General features: G+C 59.4%; 1 protein-coding gene across 3 annotated transcripts in view; it reads right to left on the bottom strand.

The window, feature by feature from the left end:
* The window catches only part of ARHGEF10L (Rho guanine nucleotide exchange factor 10 like), a 121,334-nt gene that overhangs the window by 18,976 nt on the left and 78,779 nt on the right, over positions 1–23,579 (bottom strand). For all 3 annotated transcript variants that reach the window (XM_058675883.1, XM_058675890.1, XM_058675892.1), the window contains 5 exons: positions 19,028–19,149; positions 14,239–14,325; positions 12,534–12,760; positions 10,463–10,617; positions 4,573–4,721 (listed from right to left, as the gene is read on the bottom strand). In XM_058675883.1, coding sequence (XP_058531866.1) covers positions 4,573–4,721; positions 10,463–10,617; positions 12,534–12,760; positions 14,239–14,325; positions 19,028–19,149 — 740 coding nt within the window. The remainder of the gene's footprint in view (positions 1–4,572; positions 4,722–10,462; positions 10,618–12,533; positions 12,761–14,238; positions 14,326–19,027; positions 19,150–23,579) is intronic.

Genomic DNA, 23,579 nt, shown 5'->3' with positions numbered 1-23,579 from the left:
GCCTGGGCTTGGCCCCTCCTGCTTTCCTCCACCCACTGCCCCTCCTCCTCTCCCTGGGTGCCCCCAGACTCAGGCTTGTCTCACTGCACCGGGTGGAGGCTCCAGACAGGACTCCCATCTCCCGACTCGGGCACTGTACGCTGACCGCCCTGGAGCACGCCCATCCACCTGCCCACCACGATGACTGGCTAAGGGGTACTAGCTTTGTGGTCCCCGTGGTCTACACACAGGGAAACCAAGATGCATGAAGGTCATCCCCAGCCTGGAAGCCATGTGAGTGGGAAAATCGGGTGGTAAGCAACCAGGAACTCTCCAGTCCCCTCCAAGGAGACAGAGGAAACAGAGGCTGCGCCTCCTGCCTGCTGGGGCAGCCAGCCCGGAGCTCCAAACTCGGGCTGCCTCTGTCCAGCTGTGTGACCTCTGGGGAACTTGCTCTCCCTGGACCTTCATTTGTAAAGTGTAAGAACAGTCTTACTCTTCCACAGGGTAACTTGGGCATTAAACAAGTCTACCCAAGTGCAAGGGCTTAAACCCATGCCTCCTCCAATGAAACACTCGATGTGGGTGGATTATTATCACCTCCCAGGGAGGGAGAAATTGGAAAAAGGCTCCTTAGAGTGAACACAATCCCTGGATTAACCCTGGAGGGCTTCCCTGTGGACCACACTAGCCACAGCCACAGCCAACTGCACACCCCCACGTCTCCGGGCCCAGCGCAGTGGATGGCTCTGGGTCCAGAATCCCTGTCCCACCCTGCAGGGAGCTGTTCCCAGCAGGCAGCAGCTCTGTTCCTGGGGAATGCAGGAGGCACAGCCCTGCAGGTGCAGAGTCCGGGGCATGTTCACAATGCCACGGTCAGGGAACAAGTGAGCAACAGTAGCCCCGTGTCCAACAAGCTCCTCTGGGCCTCGCGGGACTGTGTGGGAGCACCAAGGCAAGTGTGGAGCCAGCCAGCCCAGGTGTGGGTCGGACAGTCATTAGCGGCAGCCAACACAGCCACTTCCGGAGCCCCAGCACTACAGCGGGCAGCAGCATGCTCTCTCCCAGAGTAGGAGCAGGAGCGTGACTCCATTAAATATGCATGGCACTCACCTTGTTAGGCGCAGAGTGTGTACTGAGGGCGAGCTACCCGCGCTGTGTTGCACACAGAAACTTTGCCGTTTCCCTGGCAGCGGCTACGGGCATGGGCTTCCTGCCTCCCCCTCCCCCACAAGTGTGCAGAGCCGTATCGGTCCCCGTCCTCGTCTCAAGAGCAGCCTATCCAGAACGCTTCTTAAATCATCAAATACCCACACTGAGACTGGTAGCTGCTGGGGCCCCATGGCTGTGGCCAGGGCTGCACTGTGGCTGGTTGGCAAGGGACAGAAGTGAGTGAGGGCCAGGCAGGCTGATCTAGATTCTGTCCTTCGTTCTGCCCATCTGCCCTGCAGGCCCAGGATCGCTGGGGCGGGAGGAAGTCTGGCTTCTGGTGAAGCTTCTGGGGGCCCGCGAGGAGGGAACCAAGTCCCTGGTACCCTAATCACACCCAAGGCACAACAGCTACACAGCAGCCAGGCACTCCCATGAACGCCTCCTGGGAGCTGTCCACGGTCCCCTCAGCACCCCAATCTACAGGTGCTGTAACCGCGCCCCAGGAAGGTTCAGTCACTTGTCCGAGGTTGTAGCCAAACAGGCTACTCACAAACCTCCAAGGGTACATGGCCAGGATAAGGGTGGGGGCGGCTGCCTTTACCTCCCCTTCTCCCCACCTCTGAAGTTTCCGGGGCTCCTACCAAGGAGCCAGGTGTGTCCAGCTTTCCTGCTGTGTCCCAGGGCCCTGCTGCTCACATCCCCACCCTAAGGGCTCTCTGTGGGTTCTCTGACCTTCAGACCAGTTCCTAGGAAGAACCTCCCTGGGGTCAAGGGCAGGGCTGGGTCTCCTAGCCCCATCCCACAAGTGTGGGGCCTGGGGCTGCAGACCCAATGCCTTTGCTCAGCCTGCCTGGCCCAGATTGAGTCACCCACGTATAACATGCTCTGAGCAGGAGCTGCAGGGGACAGACCAACTGACAGCCTTGTTGGCAAACAGCTTGAGACCCAGGCAGGTCAGGGCCCTGCAGGACCTGGGAAAGCCGCTCTCCTGGTTCAGCCATCCCCCACTGCCCACCCATGAGGCCAAGGTGAGAGGCTCTTAGCGGGAAATACTAGGGAAAGGTTGGGGAAGCATCAGGGAAGCCTCCCAAAGCGAGCCAGGACCTTGGGTGGGAGTCTGGCTCCAACATCTCTAAGGACCCCCTCTTTGCACCAGCTCTTCACAGAAGAAAGAGGACACAGACATGGGGACCCTGGGGTGACTCCCTGCGCTGCCCCTACAGCCTACCCTAGCCGGGCCCCAGGGACGGGGCGGTCACAAGTGCTCACTGCCGGGCCTCAGGACGACTCAGTCAGCTCGGAGGAGGCCACTAGTGCAGGTGTCTGGAGGAGCCAGGCCTTCTGGGGAGGAGCTGACCCTCCTGGTGGGGCTGACTCCGTGCCAGCTGCTGCAGGCCTGAAGAGAGCCAGGCAGCCAGAAGGCAGTACCTGCTCTGTCCGCCCGTCTGCCTGGGGGCGGGGCCAGGAGTAATTCTGGGTCACCAGCTCTTGGTGTCTTGAGACTGCCGACTTTCCAAGCAGACTTCGCACCATAGGCACTCAGACCACATAGCACCCAGGGCTCAGTGCAAAGCGTGGTCCACATTTGGGATTCAGCCCCCTGTGAAGGCCAGCAAGCCAGCATCCATGGCATATGGCGCGAACACCTCCCCACCACGGCACCACGGTGTGTGTGCGGCTGAGCCACGAGGTACAGGAGGCCAGGTTTATTCCAGGACTTTTCAGCTTAGCAGGATGCACCCCACAGGCCATGGAGGAGTCCTACACATCCGTATGCAAACATGCATACACACCCATGCTTGGTCCCGCCCCTCTGTAGAACTCGGAGGGGCACAGCGAGCTCAAGGACCCAGACCGGGGCCTCTTCTTCCTCACATGCAGACAAGGGCCTCTCACAGGCACAGGCCCAAGGCAGGCCACCTGGAAGTGGTGGACCTACAAACAGAGCAGGCTGTGGCTCCCCAAGACTGCACCTCTGGGCTCCAGTGAGACAGAGGCAGGAAGCTGCACAGGCTGGCTGTGGCACACAGCTGCCTGTCCCTTGGTTTCCCCGCTGGTCAGAGGAAGGCCATGCCCTCGGGGCATCTGCCCTGATCAGCTATGGGCGGACAACCGAGGTCTGTCCTTGCAGCTCCCACTTGGTTCCTACGAGACGGGTCCCGGGGGCAAGCGAAGACCACCGCACAGGAAGAAGCACTATTAGGGGGCCAGCTCACCCCGACACAGTCACACACCAGGCAATGCCCTGAGCCTCCAAACTCACAGTCCAGACAAACCGGAGATGGCGGACACCACCTGTGACCATTCAGAGAGCCACGCCCGAGTCTTGAGGTGGCAGGCCAGGACAGACTAGTGGTGGGGTGGGGTATGCAAGGTGGGTGGGTGATGCTGTCAGCCAGGGGCAAACAGGACAAGCTAAGGACTTCCACCCGGGGTGGCAGGACGGTGGGCAGGGGGTGGATATAGTGTTGGAGACACGGGCAGTGTTTGCAAGGTGGCAAGGCAGGACCCTGGAGCGGCCTCTACCTGCATATGGTTTAAACAACCCAGCCTAAGGACTGATGTCATGGCAAAGCAGGTAAAGCCACTGCCTGCAACACTGTATCCCTTATGGCTCCAGCTGCTCCACTTCTGATCCAGCTCCCTGCTATTGCACCTGGGAAGGCAGTGGAAGATGGCCCAAGTGCTTGGGTCCCTGCACCCATGTGGGAGACCCGGATGAAGCTCCTGGCTTTGGACTGACCCATGTTTGGCTGTTGCAGCCATGTGGGGGTTGAACCAGCAGATGGAAGATCCCCCTCTTTTTCTCATTCTGTCTCTCCCTGTTTCTCTGAAACTCTACTTTCAAATAAAATAAATAAACCTTTCAAACAAACAAAAATACCACATCCACACTGGAGTCTCCCGTGGCTGGGCGGAACCATGTGTGTGCAAGTCTAGGGGAACAGTCCCAGGACAAGGATCCCAGGGGTGCTCAGGACCCTCCTCCTCACAGCTGACCTGGGCATGCATGTTAGGTCAGAGGTCAGAGGTCAGAGCCTGATAGAGAGCCTGGGCCCCCTCTGCTTCGCTGCTGCCTGGCCTGAATGTCTCCTCCAAAACACATCTTAATGAAAATGAAAAGCGATGACGTCACAGGGGCACGCCCTCGGGGCATCAACCAGGAGGGGTGTGGCTATCCCGCAAATGGGTTCCAACAGAAAAAGGGAACTCTTTACTCTCCATCCCAGGGATGCTCGTGCCACACGGCGAGGTGGTAGGAATTCCCTCACCGGACACAGTGCCCTAAGCTGACAGTGCCAGCAGTGGACCCCACCTGGGATGCTGAACTCTGCAGCTCCCTAGACACAGCCAGGAGCCAAGAGCAGGCAGGGCTGGGGCAAAGGCACAGAGGGGCCGGCAGGGGGAGTGCGCAGAGGGTCCCGCGGGCCAAGACGGTACCTGAGTCTGTAGGGTGGTGGCATCCAAGACAGTGATCCGAGATCCACAGCTGGCCCACACAGCGTCCTCCAGGCTAAGCAGGGTGCGAATGGGCCCCGGGCCCACAGTCAGGCACATGGGCGGGCTCTCCAGGTCCCACAGCGTCCCTCCTGCGGGCAGAGGAGGACAGATGGTAAGGGGTCCATGAGAGGAGTCAAGGCCAGCAATGGGGACCCCTGCGGGACTCCCCATACATTCCCACCCTCACCTCCCCTCCGCCCCTAGCCTGCCTGCTGTCTCTCCCTCCGCCCTTCACACTCCCCCTCCCCCACCACCGGCCCCTCCCTCCTTCCCGAAGGTCCCCTCCCTGGTCTGCTCTCCTTTCCACTCTTCTTGATTCAGTTCACCCCGACTCCAGGTCAGGCCACGTGCTGTGTCCTGCCCCCGATGCAGCATGACATGGCAGACAGCACCCTGGTGGCAGGGTATGGTCCTGGTCCTGCCGCCATCTCACTAAAGAACCCGACAGTATCTGTCCCCCTCTGGAGCCCGCTGGGGACCTCCCTGGCACCACGGCTCCTCCAGAACGAACCTTTTAGCCACCTTCTCGCCCATTCCAACACTTTACCACAATTTACCCCATCAGGACCACCACCGCTCCCAAGCAGAAGGGACACTGATGCCCGCCTGAGAACCATCCACCCTGGCACCCAGTGTGTGCTGAGTCACACCAGAGGCTGTGCCAGGCGGGAATAGGGGCGGGGATGGACGTGTCAGGCTGACTTGGGGAAGCCTAGGCTGAGGTACAGCCTGAAGGGATAGGACACAGGATCTGGAGCGTGGAGGACCCCTGCCCTGCCCCCGCCTGGATCCCTCCACCAGGTCCCAGAGGGGCTGCCAAGCAGCCCTGACACAGATCCTGCCTTGCCCCTGAGCTGCCACTAGGTGGAGCCAGAGTGGGGGCAGGCAGCTGTGGACCAAGATGGAGAGGTCATCTGGGCAGAGGGCAGGAGCTGCTGGCCACCTGGGGTGCGGTGGGCGGCGCTAGACCAGACTCCGGCCCCCATCCCACTCCTGAGCAAGGTCTGGCTTGGTTTTCCTGTCTTTTCTCTTCCTCTCACCTACACACTAGGGACCCTTTGTGCCCCCTTCTGCCCTAGTCACAATCAGCACACCCCTGGCTCAGCCACCCCCAGCACAGGCGGGTTCCTTCCCACATGGGAAGCAGGCTGGGCCGGGCAGGCCTTGGCTGCATGAACATGGCCAGGGGACTCTCACTTTCCTGAACTCAGCTTTCGTCACCTCTAGGCTAGGTAAGACAAGTACACCTTCAGTTCTCCAGAGGCTGCGGGGTCCCCAGGAGGTCCCAGACAGCCTAGGGCAGGGCCCATCCTCACTAGGGACCACCCTCGAGACTTCTTTTTAATAACTGGAGTGCCCCTTTTTAATAACTGGGGTGGCTGAGATCCGGCGAGTTTCAGCAACCGTCGCCTGCCTACCTGGAATCATGGAGCTTGCGAAGGATGTCTGAGTGCTGGCCGTCAGACCACATAGCTGGCACAGACGGTAAGCCAGGAGGAAATGGACAACACTGGTGCCGTTAGGGCAAGGGGCTCTGGGCAGGGGGAGGCTTCCTTTGCGGCCAGCATTGTGGCGCAGAGAGCTAAGCTGCCACCTGCAACATTGGTCTTCCCACACTGGAGCATCAGTTGGACTCCACTTCCCATCCAGCTCCCTGCTCATGCACCCGGGAGAGCCACGAGAGCTGGTCCGAGTGCTTGAGCCCCCGAACCCATGTACAAGACTTGGATGAAGTTCCAGGCTTCTGGCTTTAGCCTGGTCCAACCCCGACCGCTGCAGCAGCCATTCAGGGAGTGAACCAGAGGCTGGAAGATTTCTGTCTCTTTCCCTTGTTCTTGTTCTGCCCTTCAAATCAATCAATCAACAGATGAATAAATACATAAATTTTCAAGGAGAAAAAATAAAAAGCAGCTTCCTCTTGGTGGACCTGGGTTTTCCCCGGACCATCACCTGGAGGACGGATGACTGTCCCCCACGGTTGCTGTCAGTTCTCTGGCACTGTAACTGAGATCATGAACACAGACACCATCAGGCACCATGGCGTCGTAGACTAAGCCTCTGCCTACGGGTGCCAGCATCCCATGTGGGTGCCAGTTCGAGTCCCTTCTGCTCCAATTCTGACCCAGCTCCCTCTTATGACCTGGGAAAGCAGCAGAAAATGGCTCTAGTCCTTGGGCCCTGTAGCCACAGAGAAGACCCAGCAGAAGCTCCTAGCTTCAGATTAGCCCAGCACTAGCTGTTGTAGCCATTTGGGGAGGGAATCTAGCAGACAGAAGATCTCTCTCTTTTTCTCCTTCTCTTTGTAACTCTGCCTCTCAAATAAAAACAAAGTAAATCTTTTAAAAGAAAAAAAAAAGCGCAGCTGCAATGAGCCAGGCTGGGGGCGGAGCCTCCCAGGGCAGTTCCACCTTCCGCCTCCTCCTCCAGGGGCTGTGACAGGCGTGCACGTGCCAGGACGCACCAGGACACACGTGCATACGTGCAGCTCTGCCCCTGTGTGACAGCCCATCTATCTGGGCTTGGGCCAGGCCCAGCTCTCAGCGGACAAAGGGCACCTTTGGGAGGCCATGGGCCCTTCTCCAGCCCGCAAGGGACAAAGCCCTATGCATACCCCTCCCAGGAGGCAGGGCACAAAGTGAAAGTTGCAGAGGAGGGGAGGGGCCCAAGGGGAAACCGCTGCCTGGGGAGGTTACTGGGGAGTCACTGCAGCCCAGGAGGAGTGCGTGTGGCTGCTCCAGAACTGGAGGAGCTGAGGCTGCCTGCATGCCCATTTCACAGATGATGGAATAGAGGTTCGGAGAGGCAAAGCACCCGGCCCCAGGAACTCTCACCCAGCTGATACGTGACCCCAGCCCAGGTCCTTGCCCATGATATCACCTGCCATCTGACCCTGATCCACACCCCCTGTCCCAGCCCAGACCCTGGCAATGCCCGTAGGCCAGCCAGGGACAGTGGAAGAGTTGGACTGGCTTTGCTCACACACAGGACTGGGCAGCACAGGGGCAGGGCCACCTGGCTCAGCGCCTGGCGATCAGAGGCACTTTTTACGCCCTTGCCAAGTGAATGAATGAACAAACAAATGAATGAATGCAGATAAGCAGAGACTCCTTTCCCTCTCTGTTGGCTGCAGGCCGGACCCCGTCCCCCTGGCTCTGGCAGTCGGGGGCTCCCCGGGGCTGGTCACCTGGGGAATTTGCACACCAACTTTCAGGGGTTGTACATGCAGGTCCTTCAGGGTACAGATGAGTCCCTGGGTGGGCTCCTGTTCTGATCTGGTCCTGCCATCACACGCAGCCTCTGCCAGGCCAAGAAGGCCAGTCTCATCTGGGTGTGGCCTCCGTCAAACCCTATTCCTTGTAACAGCTGTGGAGACACCTGCTCCACCATAGTCTGGCTTAGTCACAAGCCCCTGGTTCTGCATGGGTGCCACCAGGGGGCATCAGAGCCAGCTGCTGAGGGGCACTGGAGCCTGGAGGTGACCCAGGTCAGCTCTGAGCTCCAGCTGTGAGGCTGGGATGGGCAGGTCACGAGGAGGTCATAGGCAGGTCATGGGCAGGTCACGGGCCGGTCAGGGGCAGCTCACAGACACACATAACCCAGCCACATGGCCCAGGTTAAAAGTGGTGGGGACAGTCCCACCCCCTCATCCCATGTGGCAGGTCCTGTAGCCTCACTTCCTGCCCAGGCCTCCTCTGAAGGACACCATGGAGATGGGGAGAGGAGGGCTATCCCAGAGGCTCCCCTGGCCACCGTCAACCTAACGGTCAGGGAGTGGGCTCCTGGGGAGAGTGTGGCCACCAGACCCACCTCCTGCCTGGCTCTTGGGGGCCCATCCCTGGAGCACCATGCCCTCACAGCTAGTCAGAGGGCCTTCCTCCACTTCCTGTCACACTCACTCATACAAGACCAAAGCCCCGACAAGCAACCCTTGCCTGGGTGACACTGGCCTTCGTGTCTGCTGCTGGGGCTGCTCAGGAGGGCAAGACCGTACTAAAATAGGAGTTGTCCTGGTGACTTAGCTCACTCGGAAGAACCTGAGTATACAACACCTGTTGGTTGACCAGTCGGTCCCCAGCCCGTCTGGGTGCCCACCCCTCTCTGCCCAGCACAGCAGCCTCCTCTCTGGGGTCCCCACTGGAGCAACCCTCTTGTGCCCCCTGGTCTTTGCACATGTCGTGCCCTTTGCAAATACTCTGTCCCCCCGCCCTTCACATGCCTAGCCCCACTGCGCCTCCTCTTCTTGGCTCCTGGATCGCCCTGCCGGGGCAGGCCCTAATCATGTACCTGGAGCCAGGCCCCCACATGCACCCAGTCCTTGCCTCTTGGACCTAGCACAGCCAAGGACCTGCAGCTGTCTGCTGGTCCCATGACCGAGTCTGGCTCCCTCCGTCACCCCCCTGGGGGCAGCAGCCCCTCTGCTTCACTGGCCACTGCATGCAGGTGCATAGAAGGTTCTCAGGACACATACAGTGGCAGACGGGAAGGCAGGGATGCTGGTGGGAACACCTCCTGCCCCTGCATGTCTGATGACTTCAGCTCTGCAGGACAAGCCCAGGCCCCTCCTATGTGGACAGGGTTCTGGACCATACCAGGCCCAGCTCAGTCCCCTTCCAGCAGCTCTCCGCAGTGGGTGGCACTATGTCCCAACCCCCAAGGCCTCAACACTTGGCCTCACTTGGAACAGGCCACTGTGGAGGCCTTTAGTTGGGAGGAAGTCATACATGTGACCCCCAATCCTAAGCAGCTGACACCCTTCAGAACCGGAAGTGGGGCGCCAAACCCAGAGAGATTCCTGGGCAGGGTGGGAGTCACTGCCAACAGCCCAGAGATGTGCCTGAAGGCCCCAACCAGGCACTGCCCAAGGTGGGGTGAAGAGCCTAGGCACCCCTTCCTCCCAACCCAGCACCCTACATGATAAGTCAGGAGCTAGGGGGCGGGGCCTTGGAGGCTGGGAAGGCCGCGCCGTGCACCTGAGCCCATGTTGACATCCACACACACGTTCAGTCTGATGGCAAGAGTGACTTTTTCCCCTCCTTCTTCCTCCTTTAATTAAAAATTATAAATGTCTTATCAAAAGCTAATTAAAAATACCAACACAGTGCCAAGTGGCAAAAAAAAAAAAAAAAAAAAACCCACTCAGTACAAACATTCATTTATAACTGCAGCTTGTGGTACGATGACTGGGGGATAGCAGCCGCGCCCACCAGCAGGGCCTGCAGGCTCACCTGGCTCCCGGAAGGCCAGAGGTAGAGGAGAGGGGCACTTCGTCCCCCACCTGGGGGCTGCAAGAGCCGTCAGCAGCCAGGGACCACAGCGTCTGGGGAGCTGTGCGCGAGCTGCGCCCCACCCTTAACCTCAGCAGCAGGCCCAGAAAGCAGCTATAAGCCTGCAAGGCCGAGCGGAGGATGATGCTAACGCAGGCTCGTTAGGTGCCTCGTTCACCCCAGGAGCACAGTGCCCCTCCAGACACAGCCCCCAGGCCCCGAAAGCTCAGCAAACATACAGGGCATGGGACAAGCGTGCCCACCAAGGACACGATGCCCAGCCTTGCACTCGGCCGCCTTCCACAGGGCTGTAGAAGCTGCCGGGACCTGGAGGGGCGGGTGCTACAGTGATTCCCACTTTACAGAATACAAGCCCAAGACTCCAAGACAAGAAGCTGTTTGCTGAAGGATGCAAGCCGTGCCCAGGGCACAACCTGAACCCAAATACAGGCCTCACCCTGGCCCACTGTGCGAGGAGGCCCTCCGGTGGTCTCTGAGCAGCTCCTGGGGCTGCCTCCTTCAGCCAGGACTGCCCCCCAGTACCCATTCCCTGCCCATGTCCTCACCACTGGTCCGAGGGTAGGCAGCAAGGGTCCCATCCTGCAGGCCAGCCAGCAAGTGGAGGGGGCTGTGCCGCAGGCAGAGCACGGGCTGCAGGCCGGGGCTCCGGCACGTCGCCAGGCACTGTGTACCGGTGTCCACACTGCCATAGAGCAGGATGCTGTGGGCATAGAAAGGTGGGGGCAGTTGTCACTCACAGAGCATCTTCTACGGCTTCCCCAGCCCTCCTGCCCCACAGGGGGTGGGGGTGGGGAGACCAGGACCCAGCTCCACCTTACAGGAACTGGTCCTTGTCACAAGGAGGCCTCAGGGAGAGAGCACTTATCAGAGCCACACAGGCCAAGTTCGAGTCCAGCTGTACCTTCTTCCACAGAAGGGCCCTGAAGTGAGGCCAAGAACTGGCCAACGTGAAGTGGATGAACACTAAATGTGTGGGGGCCTGGTGCAATAGCCTAGCAGCTTGAATGCCCCGGGATCCCATATGAGCACCGGTTCGAATCCCGGCAGCTCCACTTCCCACCCAGCTCCCTGCTTGTGGCCTGGGAAAGCAGTCGAGGACGGCCCAAGACTTTGGGACCCTGCACCCATGTGGGAGACCCAGAAGAGGTTCCTGGTTCCCGGCTTCGCATCGGCACGGCACCGGCCATTGTGCTCACTTGGGGAGTGAATCATCGGACGGAAGATCTTCCTCTCTGTCTCTCCTCTCTGTATATCTGACTTTGTAATAAAAATAAATAAATCTTTAAAAAAAAAACACTAAACGTGTGCTGCTGTGTGCTAGGAAGCCAGGCCCGGGTGTGGGAAACATCCAGGACCGCTCCAGAGGCAGAAGGCTCAGGTGGATGGCTTCCGAGGGCAGGGGAAGAGAGCAGGACTGCCCAATAGCTATGGGACTTTTTTTCTGGAGTTAAAAGAATGTTCTAGAATTACACAGCGGTTACATAATTGTAACTTGAAAATGGTTTGGGGCTGGCATCCTGGCATAGCCAGTAAAATGGCCACCTATAGCACTGGTTTGTGTCCCAGCTGCTCCAACTCCCACCCAGCTCCCTGCTTGTGGTCTGGGAGAGCAGCAGAGATGGCCTAAAGCCTTGGGTCCTATACCCATGTGGGAGACCTGGGAGAAGCTCCTGGCTCCTGGTTTCGGACTGGCCCAGCTCTGGCCTTGTAGCCATTTGGGGAGTGGACAAGCGGATAGAAGGTTCTGTCTCTGTCTCCTTCTCTCTCCAGGCATTCATGTCATGGGGCTCATGGTGGCTTCTACTGGTTCTGCTTGCAGTGTTGGCTTCTGCTCCTCCCTCGGTCCCTTGGGAGAGAGTGGGGGCCGCTGTCTCAGGGTGCAGGAATGGCCGAGAAGCTCCTGGTCCAGGCATGTAGTAGGTACTCAGGAAACACAGTGTGTCCCAGCCTCCCCTCCCAGGGCAGGCAAGAAGCATGCAGAGATACAGAGAGCACAGGGCCCCGCCTGGCCAGGGCTGTGAGCTCTCAGGAACGGGGGGTGGGAGCATCTCTGGGTCTTTAGAAACTGTCCCTTCCACTACACTTCCGCGGACCCCAGGGACTGCCACTCTGGCTGCGTGCCTCCACACTGCTGGTGAGGTCACCTCCCTGGGCACATCTTGCTATGAGGGGGACCCTCTGCTTGGCAGATACCTACTGGCCTAGGATACCCCAGCTAGCAGGGGAACAAGAGCCAGTAGCAGCTACGTGGACTGAACACTCTGAATGCCCACGTCTTGTGTACTCTCCCTTGGCCCCACTCTGCAGATGACACTGAGGTTCAGACAGGTAAAACGCAGTGTCTGAGGACACACAGCAAGGAAGTTGGGGTGGAGGAGAGCGAACACTGAGACTTGAACCAACACCAAAGCCAGCAGTTCACCCACCCAGCTCACTGACTGGCCCACTGCAGCACAAGCAGCCCCCGTGGCTCTGGCGCCCACCCTGGCTGGCTCCGGTGCCCGCCCTCCAACCTGGAAAGCTCCAAAACAAGGCAATGGGGATGGCCCCGCCTCCTGGCCCCACCCCATTCTGTCCCACCCTCTCCCCTCCTCCCCCACCACCCCCGGCCTGCACCTGCCATCCTGGAGCCCGAGGCAGATAGTGGGACGCACTGCAGCCGAGGGGTCAGTGGCCGGCCCACTCTCCTCTCCACTCTCCGCCTCCTCTTCCTCTGGCTCAGGAATATACTCCATGCAGAGCACAGGGGCCGCCAGCGGAAAGGACTTGACCGTGCGGGGTGAGGGCCGGTTCAGGGAGAAGATCTCCACCTGACCCCCAGCGCCCTCCTGCCCACCTCCAACCTGGGAACAGGGACAGACAGACCATCAGGTGTGACACACAAAAGCAGAGGCAGGGTCCAGTCCCCCCTTCCTGGGACCTCATCCCGACCTCCTACCAGCCCCAAGGGTTAGAGAGCAAGGGGTCATTCCCTCTCCTGCCCACCCACAACCTGCGGTCACAAGGTGGCTTATACCCAGCTGCCATGGCAACCAGCTAGCCTCAGGGTCTAGATGAAATCAGACAAGCAGCTGATGAAAACTAAACACACACCAGCTTCCTATTTCCTCCTCTGTAGGGTGCCTTTCGATCTTATAGTGAATGTCTCCTTTGTCCCTTTAAAATGTCCTTCTCTGTATTGGCCACTCCTTTCTCCGGTGTCTAGCACATGGGACACACTCAACATATGGCAGGTGGATGGATGGATGGAAGGATGGATAGGTGGGTGGGTGGGTGGGGGGATGGATGGATGGATGGATAGGTGGGTGGGTGGGTGGATATATGGATGGATGGATGGATGGATGGATGGATGGATGGATGGATGGATAGGTGGATGGAGGGATGGATGGATAGATGGAAGGATGGAAGGATGGATAGGTGGGTGGGTGGGTGGGTGGATGGATGGATAGGTGGGTGGATGCATAGGTGGGTGGATGGATGGATGGATGGATGGAAGGATGGATGGATGGAAGGATGGAAGGATGGATGGGTGGGTGGGTGGATGGATAGGTGGGTGGGTGGGTGGATAGGTGGATGGATGGATAGGTGGGTGGATGGATGGATGGATGGATGGATGGAAGGATGGATGGAAGGATGGAAGGATGGATAGGTGGGTGGGTGGGTGGGTGGGTGGATGGATGGATAGGTGGGCGCGTGGATGGATAGATGGATGGACAGATAGGTGGATGGGTGGGTGGGTATATGTATGGATAGATGGTGGATGGAAAGAAGAAAGGAAAGATAGCAGGTAGGTGGATGAGCGAGTAGAGGAATGGATAGACCACATGCTAGGTACGGGGGGAGCTAGAAGGACACAGCACTCAGAGGGACACATGAACTGATCTCTGAAGGGGAAGCCAGTATCTGGAGATGGGATTGAGCAGGGACAGAGGATGGCCGAGGCATAATGATGCTGGAGCTTCAGGGCCTGGAGGCCGCCACCACCTACACCACAGCGACATGAGGAGCAGGGGCTGGTTGGGAAGGGGCTCATTCGAACCAAGTGAGCCTTGTAGGAACCCTCCCCTCACCTCAGCGGGGCATAAAGTGGTAGAATCTCCACAGGAAGTGGGCAAGAGCTTTCCACCCTGGGACCCAGGCAAGTCACCGCCCCACTCATTACCCTCATAGCACCCTAACTAAGGGGCACGGCCTCCTGCCAACACCCTGGCTTTCTGCTGCCTGGGGGAGGCTGTGGCTTCCCACTCCGAGCACAGTGTCCAGCACAAAGCTTGCCAGGGAGACGCTGCAGGCTGGGCCTGGGGCAGGAAGGGTTACTCACCCAGAGGTAGCCCTGTGGCAGGGAGGTGCTGACCGCAGAGAAGCCAAGCAGGGGGCAGTTGACAGGACTGTGGACCAGGGCGCCCAGCTGTGGAGACAGAGACAGGGACTGTGCAGTTAATCAAGCTGGTGCCAAGATGCTAACGTTCAGCCCCAGAATGAAAATCCCAGAGTGTGGACGCCTGGCAAGCGACCTTCACCCAGAGTCCCTGCCACATCCCACACCCTCCTATGCGACCATCGCCTCAGCCTGGGGTCTTGGAGCCTAGCCACTTCCAGGTTTGCTGCCAGCCTGGTGCCCAGCTTCTTGCCTTTGCAGCAAATGAGGACAACAGAGGACAGGGTACTGCCTTGGGCCACAGAGAGCTAAGCAGTACCACCCAGCCTGCACCTGGCTCCCTCAGCACCAGGCCCACCCTACACAGGTCAGCAGGGGTTGGCAGGGCTGTGCACCAATAGCCACCAGCTGCTGTCCACAACTCTAGGCAGGAGGTCTTCTCTGCGGCCTAGTTCCTCGGCCAGGCCTAGGTAGCTGCGACAGCCATGTCCAAGGGCAGGAGACGGAGGGTGATGGTGCAGGAGGAAGGCAGAGAGCTTACGCCCTTTCCCAGGCCCGTGCTGCCCTCTGCTGGCACTGATGGCCTAAGCCGGCCTGGCCCTGCTGGAATATTCTAACCACCCTGGCAAGGGGGCCCAGGGAAGGTGCCCCACACCCACCGTCATAGCCTCTTTCTGGAGTTGCCGGTGAACTTGAGGCTTGGGCAGATGGGACAGGCCCAGGGTCACAGAGCAAGTCAGTGACAGGGTAGGGGCTAAATCCTGGACTTGCAAGCCCTAGCCTGGGGCTTTTTGCTCCAGAAGATTCCCCAGGCCCCTACTCCTGCCCTCCTGAGGCCCTGGTGTGCCACACCCTGGGCAAGAGGCCTCCTGGGCTCTCTAGTCATGGCACTTCCAGGTGGCCATGCTGCCACTCCTAACCTGTCTCTCAGAGGAGGGGCCTGTCGTAGGCAGCCCTGGCTCAGGCATTTCCATGGCAACCCCAACGAGCCCCAATTTGGCCAGGATGACGGCAAGAACCCAAACGGCTCCTTCTCAAGCGAGGCTCAGGAGTGCCAAGTCTCACCCACCCCAAGCCAACTTCCAGAAAATCTTGGTGTCCCATGCAGGGCGGGAAGGAAACACGAGGCCAGGGAAAAGTCACAGACCCTGGAGGCAGGTCAGCCGGGCACCAAGCCCAGTCGGTGACCACCAGTCGCAGCATCTGCACAAACCAGCAGTTCCTTGACACAGCTGGGGCCCTGGCATCTCGTCAGGTCAGGCATGGGCACGGCAGTGGGCAGGTGTGAGGCACTTAGCATGGGGCTGGGCAGCTGGGTCACGACAGCAGCCATGGCAGGGGCCTCTGGGGCACCTCACAAGCCTCCACCCCCAGGGCCAGCAGCCACACCACAAGGGCAAGACCAACAATAATTCCCACTAGCAGAGGCCAAGGTCAGGCCGGAGTCCCCCTACTATAGGCCTAGCCACTGTCCTCCTGCAGGCCAGGATAACTAGCACATCAGAGGTGACCGTGCCCCTGCCTTGTCCCCAGGCAGGCTTGGCTGGGATTGGGTTGTGCCAAACCCTCCTCTTTCCCTCTGGCCACCTTCCCAGGGGCCAGCATCTCCCCTCCTCCCCAAATGGCTCCACTATGGGGTCGGGCATCCAAACTGACTCCTCTGACACTGAGCAGCCAGGCCCCCGAGGCCCGTGTCCTGAGGTCTGAAGTGCCCGTGGTTGCCTGTGCCCTGTCCTTGGATCTGACACACGTGCTCTGCAGTGAGCTGAGCACCGGATGACGCGGCCGGGACCTGTCTGGGACACCATAAGCCCAAGTTGCGTTCCCAGTGTCACACGGGGACCGGCGGGCTGGGGTTCCATCATGGCAGGCGGCTTCCTCCCAATGCTTTCTCATGCTCTCAACAATGTCCTCTGTGAGTCACGGGGCCTTGGGAGGCCCAGAGTGGGGAGGAAGAAGACAGCCACCCCTGCCTCCCACCCGTGGCCTCTGCAGTCCCCTGTTCTCTGGAAGAGCTGAACCACACTCCCCTGGGTGAGCCAGGCAGAGTGCCCATCCCATCGCTGCTGGGCAAGAGGCGAGAGCTAGCAGCTCCCCAGCCAGCCTCAGCCCTCCCTGGAGGAACAGCTGGGCTTCAGCTGCCCAGGAGATTGCAGGGGTTGGGGGAGGCGGGGTGGCAGCCCACGCACTCGCATCTGTCCCTACAGTGATTGGACAAGGAGGCCCTGGCACTGCAAGGCCCTCACTGCTCTGGCAGCCAGCCCAGAGTTGATTGGGTGCATTTGTTGGGGCTGGGTAGGAAGCAGGCGTGGGCGCAGCGGGATTGGCGCCTTAGGGCCTGGTAAGTGGGGCTGCACAGGCCTACTTCCCACAGATACATTCATGCAGGTCGTGGCCTGCCCAGGGGCTCCCAGCAGACTGAGCAGGATGCCTACCATGGGTTGTGGTACCCCCCAGCCTGTGTGCCCCTGGACCCTGACAGCTCCAAATGGGGGACATTCGGACCCCACCTCCCATGTGCAAAGTGGCAAATGGCTCCCCACTCATCCTTGCTTGGGGAGACTCAGGCAGCAGTCAGCCCGCGACCCTACCCCCAGGGCCACCTGACTCCACCTGCCTGTGACCCCACCCCTGGATCCCACCTGCCTGTGACCCCAACCCCAGGCTCATCTGTCAGGGTTTGGTCTTATATGCCCAGGAGACCCAAGTCCCTGGGAACACACAGACCCCTAATCCCCACTACAGAATCACGCAGGGGTCAGCCTCCCCAAGGCAGTACGTAAAGACCAGGCGAGCTACAGGCCCGCGAGGACCCCAGTGATCCTCTGCACCGACTCCAGCCTCTACCCCAAGGTTTTGGGGATCCCAATCTTGGGCACCCCACCTGTCACCAGCTCAGCCAGTGTTGCCCTGACACACATCCCCCATGGACCCCCACGTGCCCCTTCCCACAGGGCCGGGGCTAAGGCAATGACAGGACACTCGGGTGCATACCTCAGTCACCCTGAAGAAGATTCTAAGGCAACTCTCCAAGTCTGGACTAATGCAAACGCATCCGTGGTAAGTTTTGCCTAAGACTTGAATGAAGACTGATCCCAGCCCTGCATGACACTGACTCACGGGCCTTGCCCGAGCCCAACTTGAATTTACCACACAGGGCAGTTAAACTGCAGGCAGCCATTTGTCACTCTGGTTTTGTTCAGTCCTTGCACTGCTGTAGCTTTGATCCCGACTTCCGGCATCTCTGCTGCCTGCTCATACTCCAGACCCGAGGTAAGGCTCCGGGGTCCCAGCCCTGACATCAGCTGTCACAGCAGGACCCACAGCTGAGCTCTCATGGCGCCTCAGTATCTATCCCCACCCCATTTTGTAGAAAGTGCCCTCTCTAGAACAGCCCAAAGGATCCAAAAGCGCAATCAGACCTGCTCTGCTTGGAGTGGAATCAGATGGCAAGCCAGCCTGCAGCGTCCCCCTCCTGCCATGGCTGGACCATCTCCTCCCAAAGCCACGTGGAAATTTCCGTGCCACTGCTACAGTACTAGCAGGCGGTGAGTGCGGTCACCAGGGCTCTGGCCTTCCACGTGGATCACCATGGCTACCGCAGCAGCAGCAAGCTGGTGATCGCAGGGGTGGCTTCCTGACGTCGCACACCTGCTCCCAGAGGTGATCACGCAGGAGGGCCGGCCTGGGGTCCGGTGTCCCAGCGGCAGAAGATCCCTTCTCCTTCAGTTCGATGACTTGTTGCTTAGCATCCCTGTCGCTTTGTCTCAGTGGAACAAACAGCCTTCCCCTGGGCCCTCACACGGACGACGCGTCCTGTCAAGCACCACCTGCTCCGAGAGGCCCTCACCTCTGCCTGCATGGTTGTATCACTGAGCCATGATCTTCTTCACACCTACCTACCACCCTCTCCGTTTCTTTAGTTTGTTCTACTTTGATTGCAACAAGAGGACCAGGACACAGGAGGGGGCCAGACAGGTGACAAAGGGCACTGCATGGTTCCATTTTGCAGCCCAATTGTCATCTCTTGGGACCTATGTCTCTGGCCCAGGGTCCCAGGCTGGCTCTCCCGTCCCTCAGGGAGGGGATGGACATGGTTGCTCCAGGCGTAGGGACAAGCTCAGCCAGGATGTCAGGGGCAGGTGAGGGATAGAGGGGACAGGGAGGGGCTGGGCAGCCTGGTGGTTACCACATGGGTAGGCTGTGATCAGGCAGGGACACCCCTTGGAAATTCAGGTCTCTCACGGGAGCCTCAGTTTACTAATCTGTGAAATGGTTCTGAAAACATCTCTGCACGAGGTCTCAGGAATATTATGAATGTGAGGGGAAGTACCGGGATGCTGGCCGGGTGCTTAACAGCCAGGAGATGCCAGGGCCACAGGGTCCCAGGTGGTGAAGGCAGCCTCACACCACAGCAGGCTCCCATCAGGCAGCACCACCAACAGCCCAACCCAAGACGCCTGGCCCAGCTGCTTTGGCGCATTCTCAAGTCAGGCTGTCACCCAATGAGGTCACTGCTGTTTGTTATCTAGAGTGGAATTTTCCATTCCTTGCCCCATCCACATTGGTTATTTACCCACTGCCCTGTTTCAGCGGGAAAACTAACTCCCCGAGCAAGAACAAGGCTGGAACTGGAGCAAGGAAAGGGCTGGAACTGGGATCTTGGCCGGCCCTGCTGCGAGCGCCACCTGTGGGTCCCAACTGTCGCCAGCGCCCACTGAGGCCTACTCACCTGCAGGTTCTGGGCCCGAGAGGAGAAGGCGGGCACGCAGCAGGCCAGGATCGGGCACCAGAAGGGAGCTTTGCTCTTCTTGTCCTCATCCGGGCACAGCCAGCCTGGCTGGTTCTCCTCCCCTGTGGTGAGAGACCGGTGGCGGGGAGGTAAGGAGTGGTCAGAGCCCAGGACCAGCAGGGCAGTGGCGGGGAGCCCTCAGGCCCGGGGAGCAGGCCGTCAGTGTAGGCCGGGAGGCCTGGCCAACCAGTCATTTCACAGCCCCTGTCCCCAGCCGGCTGGAAAGCAGACTTCATTCCAAGGACGAGGCCCTGCGCATCCTGCCCCGCCCCTTACACATCACCCCAACTCTGTGAGCCTCAATCTCCTCACTTAGAAACGGGAAAGATCAAAATGCTTTGGCTATGAGGATGAAGGGAAGCGACAGGTGTGACAGGATTAACACAGCCCAGCCCCCGGAAAGGAGCTGAGCTACATCCTAGAGTGGGAGACAGACTCTCCACCCCGGCACCCTGCCTGGCACAGAGCAGCTGCCCAGCACACACACACGAACGGAGAGGAGGGAGGCAGCCAGTCGGCCACCGCCACTGCCACCCCGAAGAACTGTCCCTGCTGGGCACCCTTCCTCCATCACACAGCGCTACCACATCGGGGATCCACGCACACAGAGGTGGAGCAAAAGCGGTTTTCAAAAAGTGCACCTGAGCCAAACACAAACACAGCTTAAGGCAGCATGACAGCTGCTGGCGGGCTCTCTCTCGTGCTAGGGAACCTAGACTACCCAGACGGGGTCAAGGACGGAGACTGTGCCAACACCACCACGTCCTACACAGGATGTGGGCATCTATACACACACACGGAGGGACATCTGTGAGCCTCACATGAGGACCTCCTGCAAGGACGACGGTGCCAGGGCAGGGCGTGGCAGAGCCACCCCCCACACTGCGTGTCCACGCCCCGGGACAGTGCTGCAGGCTGCAGGTGCCCTGTTTGGACACTGCATCAAACTCAAATTCAGTGAGACGCCTTTCCCTTCACATCCTGTGAGGTTGCCGCTCGCAGCTTATGAACGTGACCATGTCACAGTCACAGCAGGTGCCGTAGCCCAGACGGAGACCCAGGCCTGGCTGCCAAGATGGGTTCTTTGTATTAAACCTTCCAGTGTCATTGTCATAGTGGGTAAGGCGACACTGGACAACCAAGGGCCTAGCTTCACTTAAAATAACCAAAAGTGCTTGGACAAGTACCCCAAGAACAACATCCATCGAGCTGGAAGAGGGGACAGGTAGGGAGGAGGTCGTCAGCTGGCCCACTGGCAGCAAGCACTGCCAGCCACATGTGGCAGAGCAGGGAACCAGGCCTGCGCTGGCCCTGCCTGAGAAGCGTCAGCCTCCTGCCCATTCCTGCATGCTAACTACTGCCCCCTTCAGTCCATCCAGTGCTTAGCACGCAGAGCTGCCTTGAAACTCCCACCGGACCTTGGAGTCCCCTGCCCAAAAGCGCTGATGGAGCTGGCTGCACCCGGACTCAGGCATCCCAAGGCACCCTGTCCCTCCTCAGCAGCAGCCCTGGGACACCAGGCTTCCCCACACTCGCTCCTTCTGGACACTGCCCCTGCCCAGGTCAGCCCCATGGTCCCAAGGGCAGCCCATGCCACGCTGTGCTGGCCTGTGGTGCGTCATGTCTTCACATCCCACTGGGTGTGGCCTTGCTGTCCCCTGCTCTTGCCTGGCCGGTGTCGCAACACAGCCAAAGCGTGTGACAGGCCGACTGTGTAAACGCGTTCCCAGTTTCCCAGGGAAGCGACTCCATCGCAGGCCGGGGAGCGTCTGGCTCCCCACTCTGCCAGGGGCATGCCTCTTCCTGTGCAGAGGGGTGGTGGGACAGGTGCAGGCCCACCCACCAGTGCACAGATGCACTGGCCAGCCACGTTCTCAACAGCATCCGTGGGTACCTCACCTGACCGCCTCCTGGACAAGCCTCCAGGCTGCTAACACAGAGGGGCACAATTTGAGAATTTGTTGCCCTCAAGGTAATACTAGCGACCAAATAGACCCTGCCGCCTCGGCCAGTCTCCAAGGCGGCCTCCAGCAGCAGGTGCAGGGTCTGTACCCCCAGCTCAGGAAGCCCCGGCAGCAGATGAGTGGGCCCCACTATAGGGGCTCGACCTTCCCTCCAGACGGGGCCTCCGACTTGCCCTGGGGAACGTGAAAGAAACTGGGGCGGCAGCTCCTCACTGCCACTGCTTCGTCCCCTATGTATAACCAGGGCGGCTGAGAGCGAAGGAGAAAGCTGCCGCCTCGGAGCGGGAGAGCCGCCCAGGCTGAGCAACATCAGGACCTGGTGGCGGCTGCTGAGCCGGGATTCCCCGCTGATGTTAACTGTAGCCAACAGCACCCACTGAGCACAAGAGCGCCCTGTAGGGTGGAACGGGCAGTGCCAGGACTCAAAATCCCCAACCCTACCCTCAGGATTCCCACTCCCAATCCACTAGAAAGGTCACAGACAAACCCAGCTCAGCTGACCATTGGCTGTGTGACCCTGAGCCAGCTGCTGAACCTCTCTGAGGCTGCTGCCTCATCTAGAGCTAGGCAGACAGACACAGGTATAGAACGCCCAGCACATGCCAGGCGCTCAGCAACAACGGTTACCGTGATCACGGCCTTTGATGTTAGCACCGCACCTGTTACACTCATGGGGCAAGGGGTGGGGGCAGGGCTGAGCCACTTTCACCCCAGCCTTGGCGCTCAGCTCAGCCCCAGCACCCTGTCTCTATGGTCACTGTTGCCCCAATGGAGGATCCCCTCAGTCTTCTCTGGCTCCCAAATCCAAGGCCACCTTCAAGCACCGCTCATGCCTCCCCAGTGCCGCGGAGATGCTGCTGGTCACAGCTGTCATGGAGGCCAGACGAATGGCCAAGGTCCCCCACTCCTGGAGAGCAGAGCCAACCGTGTCCAGTGGCAGGGCTGAGAGAGTCATGAGGCTCAGAGGAGGGGAGGCCAGGGACGCACTCAGCACAGTTCCCAGGCCTCTCAGGCGCTAGGAGCTTATCTCATCACCTGCATGGGCAACGCTGGGGTTACCACGGAGACCACACTAGAAGCAGCAGGTAATTCAGGCTTGGCCATGTGGATGAGCATTTGTGAATGCAAGACTGGCCCAGACCCAGTCCCTCATTAGAGGCCAGGAATGGGAGAGGCCACAGCGGCCTGAGGAGGGAGGGTAGGAGGCTGGGATGCAAAGCTTTGAGCACTGGAGCAAGGGGATCCCAGGGAGCCCCAATCTCAGCTCTCTTTCCTAGGGCCTGCAGCTCTTTCAGGAGACTCCAGAGAGCTGGGAAACTGCCCACGGCACCCTGTGCACCTGCTTATGTGTGACTTGGGGCTGCCAGTCATACTTCCCACCTCCCTTGAGATCTGACCCACCTGGTCCCCCAGAGTTGGGCCAGCTGGCCCAGGCACCTTGCCTGTTGGAAAATCCTGGGCAGGGAGGGGTTAAACAGTGCCGGGATCACAATGACAGTGCTGGCAACTGAAGATGGGCAGAGCCAGGGTCAGCCCCCATCACCCTCTTGGATCCTCCTGTGTGGACCTGGAGCCCAAATGCCAGGAACATCTCGTCCAGCTGGGGTCCCATGCCCTTCCCAAGGACCATGCAGCTCAACGAGGGTCATGCTGGCCCTCCTCAGGGCACCCTCTCCTCAATACGCACCCCAAACTCCCACACCCCATCCTGCTCCTTTCCAGTCTTCAGTGAATTGTGATCCAGGCACGTGGGAGCCAGGGAGGGAGGAAGGCATGGGGAGAAAGGGAAAACTTCCTTGGTAAAGAAAAGCATATTCCACTTCTAACAGGTCCCTAGTATACTGTTCCCATCACCATCACCACCAGGTACTGCAATTTAAAAAGAATTTAAGGGCCCGGAGGCGTGGCCTAGCAGCTAAAGTCCTCGCCTTGAATGCCCCGGGATCCCATATGGGCACTGGTTCTAATCCCAGCAGCTCCACTTCCCACCCAGCTCCCTGCCTGTGGCCTGGGAAAGCAGTCGAGGACGGCCCAATGCTTTGGGATCCTGCCCCCATGTGGGAGACCCGGAAGAGGTTCCAGGTTCCAGGCTTCGGATCAGCACAGCACCAGCCGTTGCGCTCACTTCGGGAGTGAATCATCGGACGGAAGATCTTCCTCTCTGTCTCTCCTCCTTCTGTATATCTGACTTTGTAATAAAAATAAATAAATCTTTTTAAAAAAGAATTTAAAATAAATAAATAAAAGCAATAAAATATCCATGCCCCAAGGGTCCTGGGCATTTGAACAGGCCTCCATTGGGACCCAGGCTGCAGTGAGACTGCGCTGCCATAGGGTGGCGCCACAGGGTCAACAAAGCAACTGCGGTTCACAGGGCATTGCAACAGCCTTTGCAAGTGCACAAATCCACCTCCTGCATCTGCCCAGCACAGATCTGTGCCCAGGGTGGGAGCACAGGCCGGCCAGCTGGCCAGCAGAGATGGGGGCAGCTTCTTCTTAGACGTCTCCCCCATACCCTCCAAAGGCCC

This window comes from Ochotona princeps, chromosome 2 (genome assembly GCF_030435755.1).
Source record: "Ochotona princeps isolate mOchPri1 chromosome 2, mOchPri1.hap1, whole genome shotgun sequence".
NCBI lineage: Eukaryota > Metazoa > Chordata > Mammalia > Lagomorpha > Ochotonidae > Ochotona > Ochotona princeps.
The sequence above is the reverse complement of the archived record's forward strand: the minus strand, read 5'-3'. Positions and strand labels throughout refer to the sequence as shown.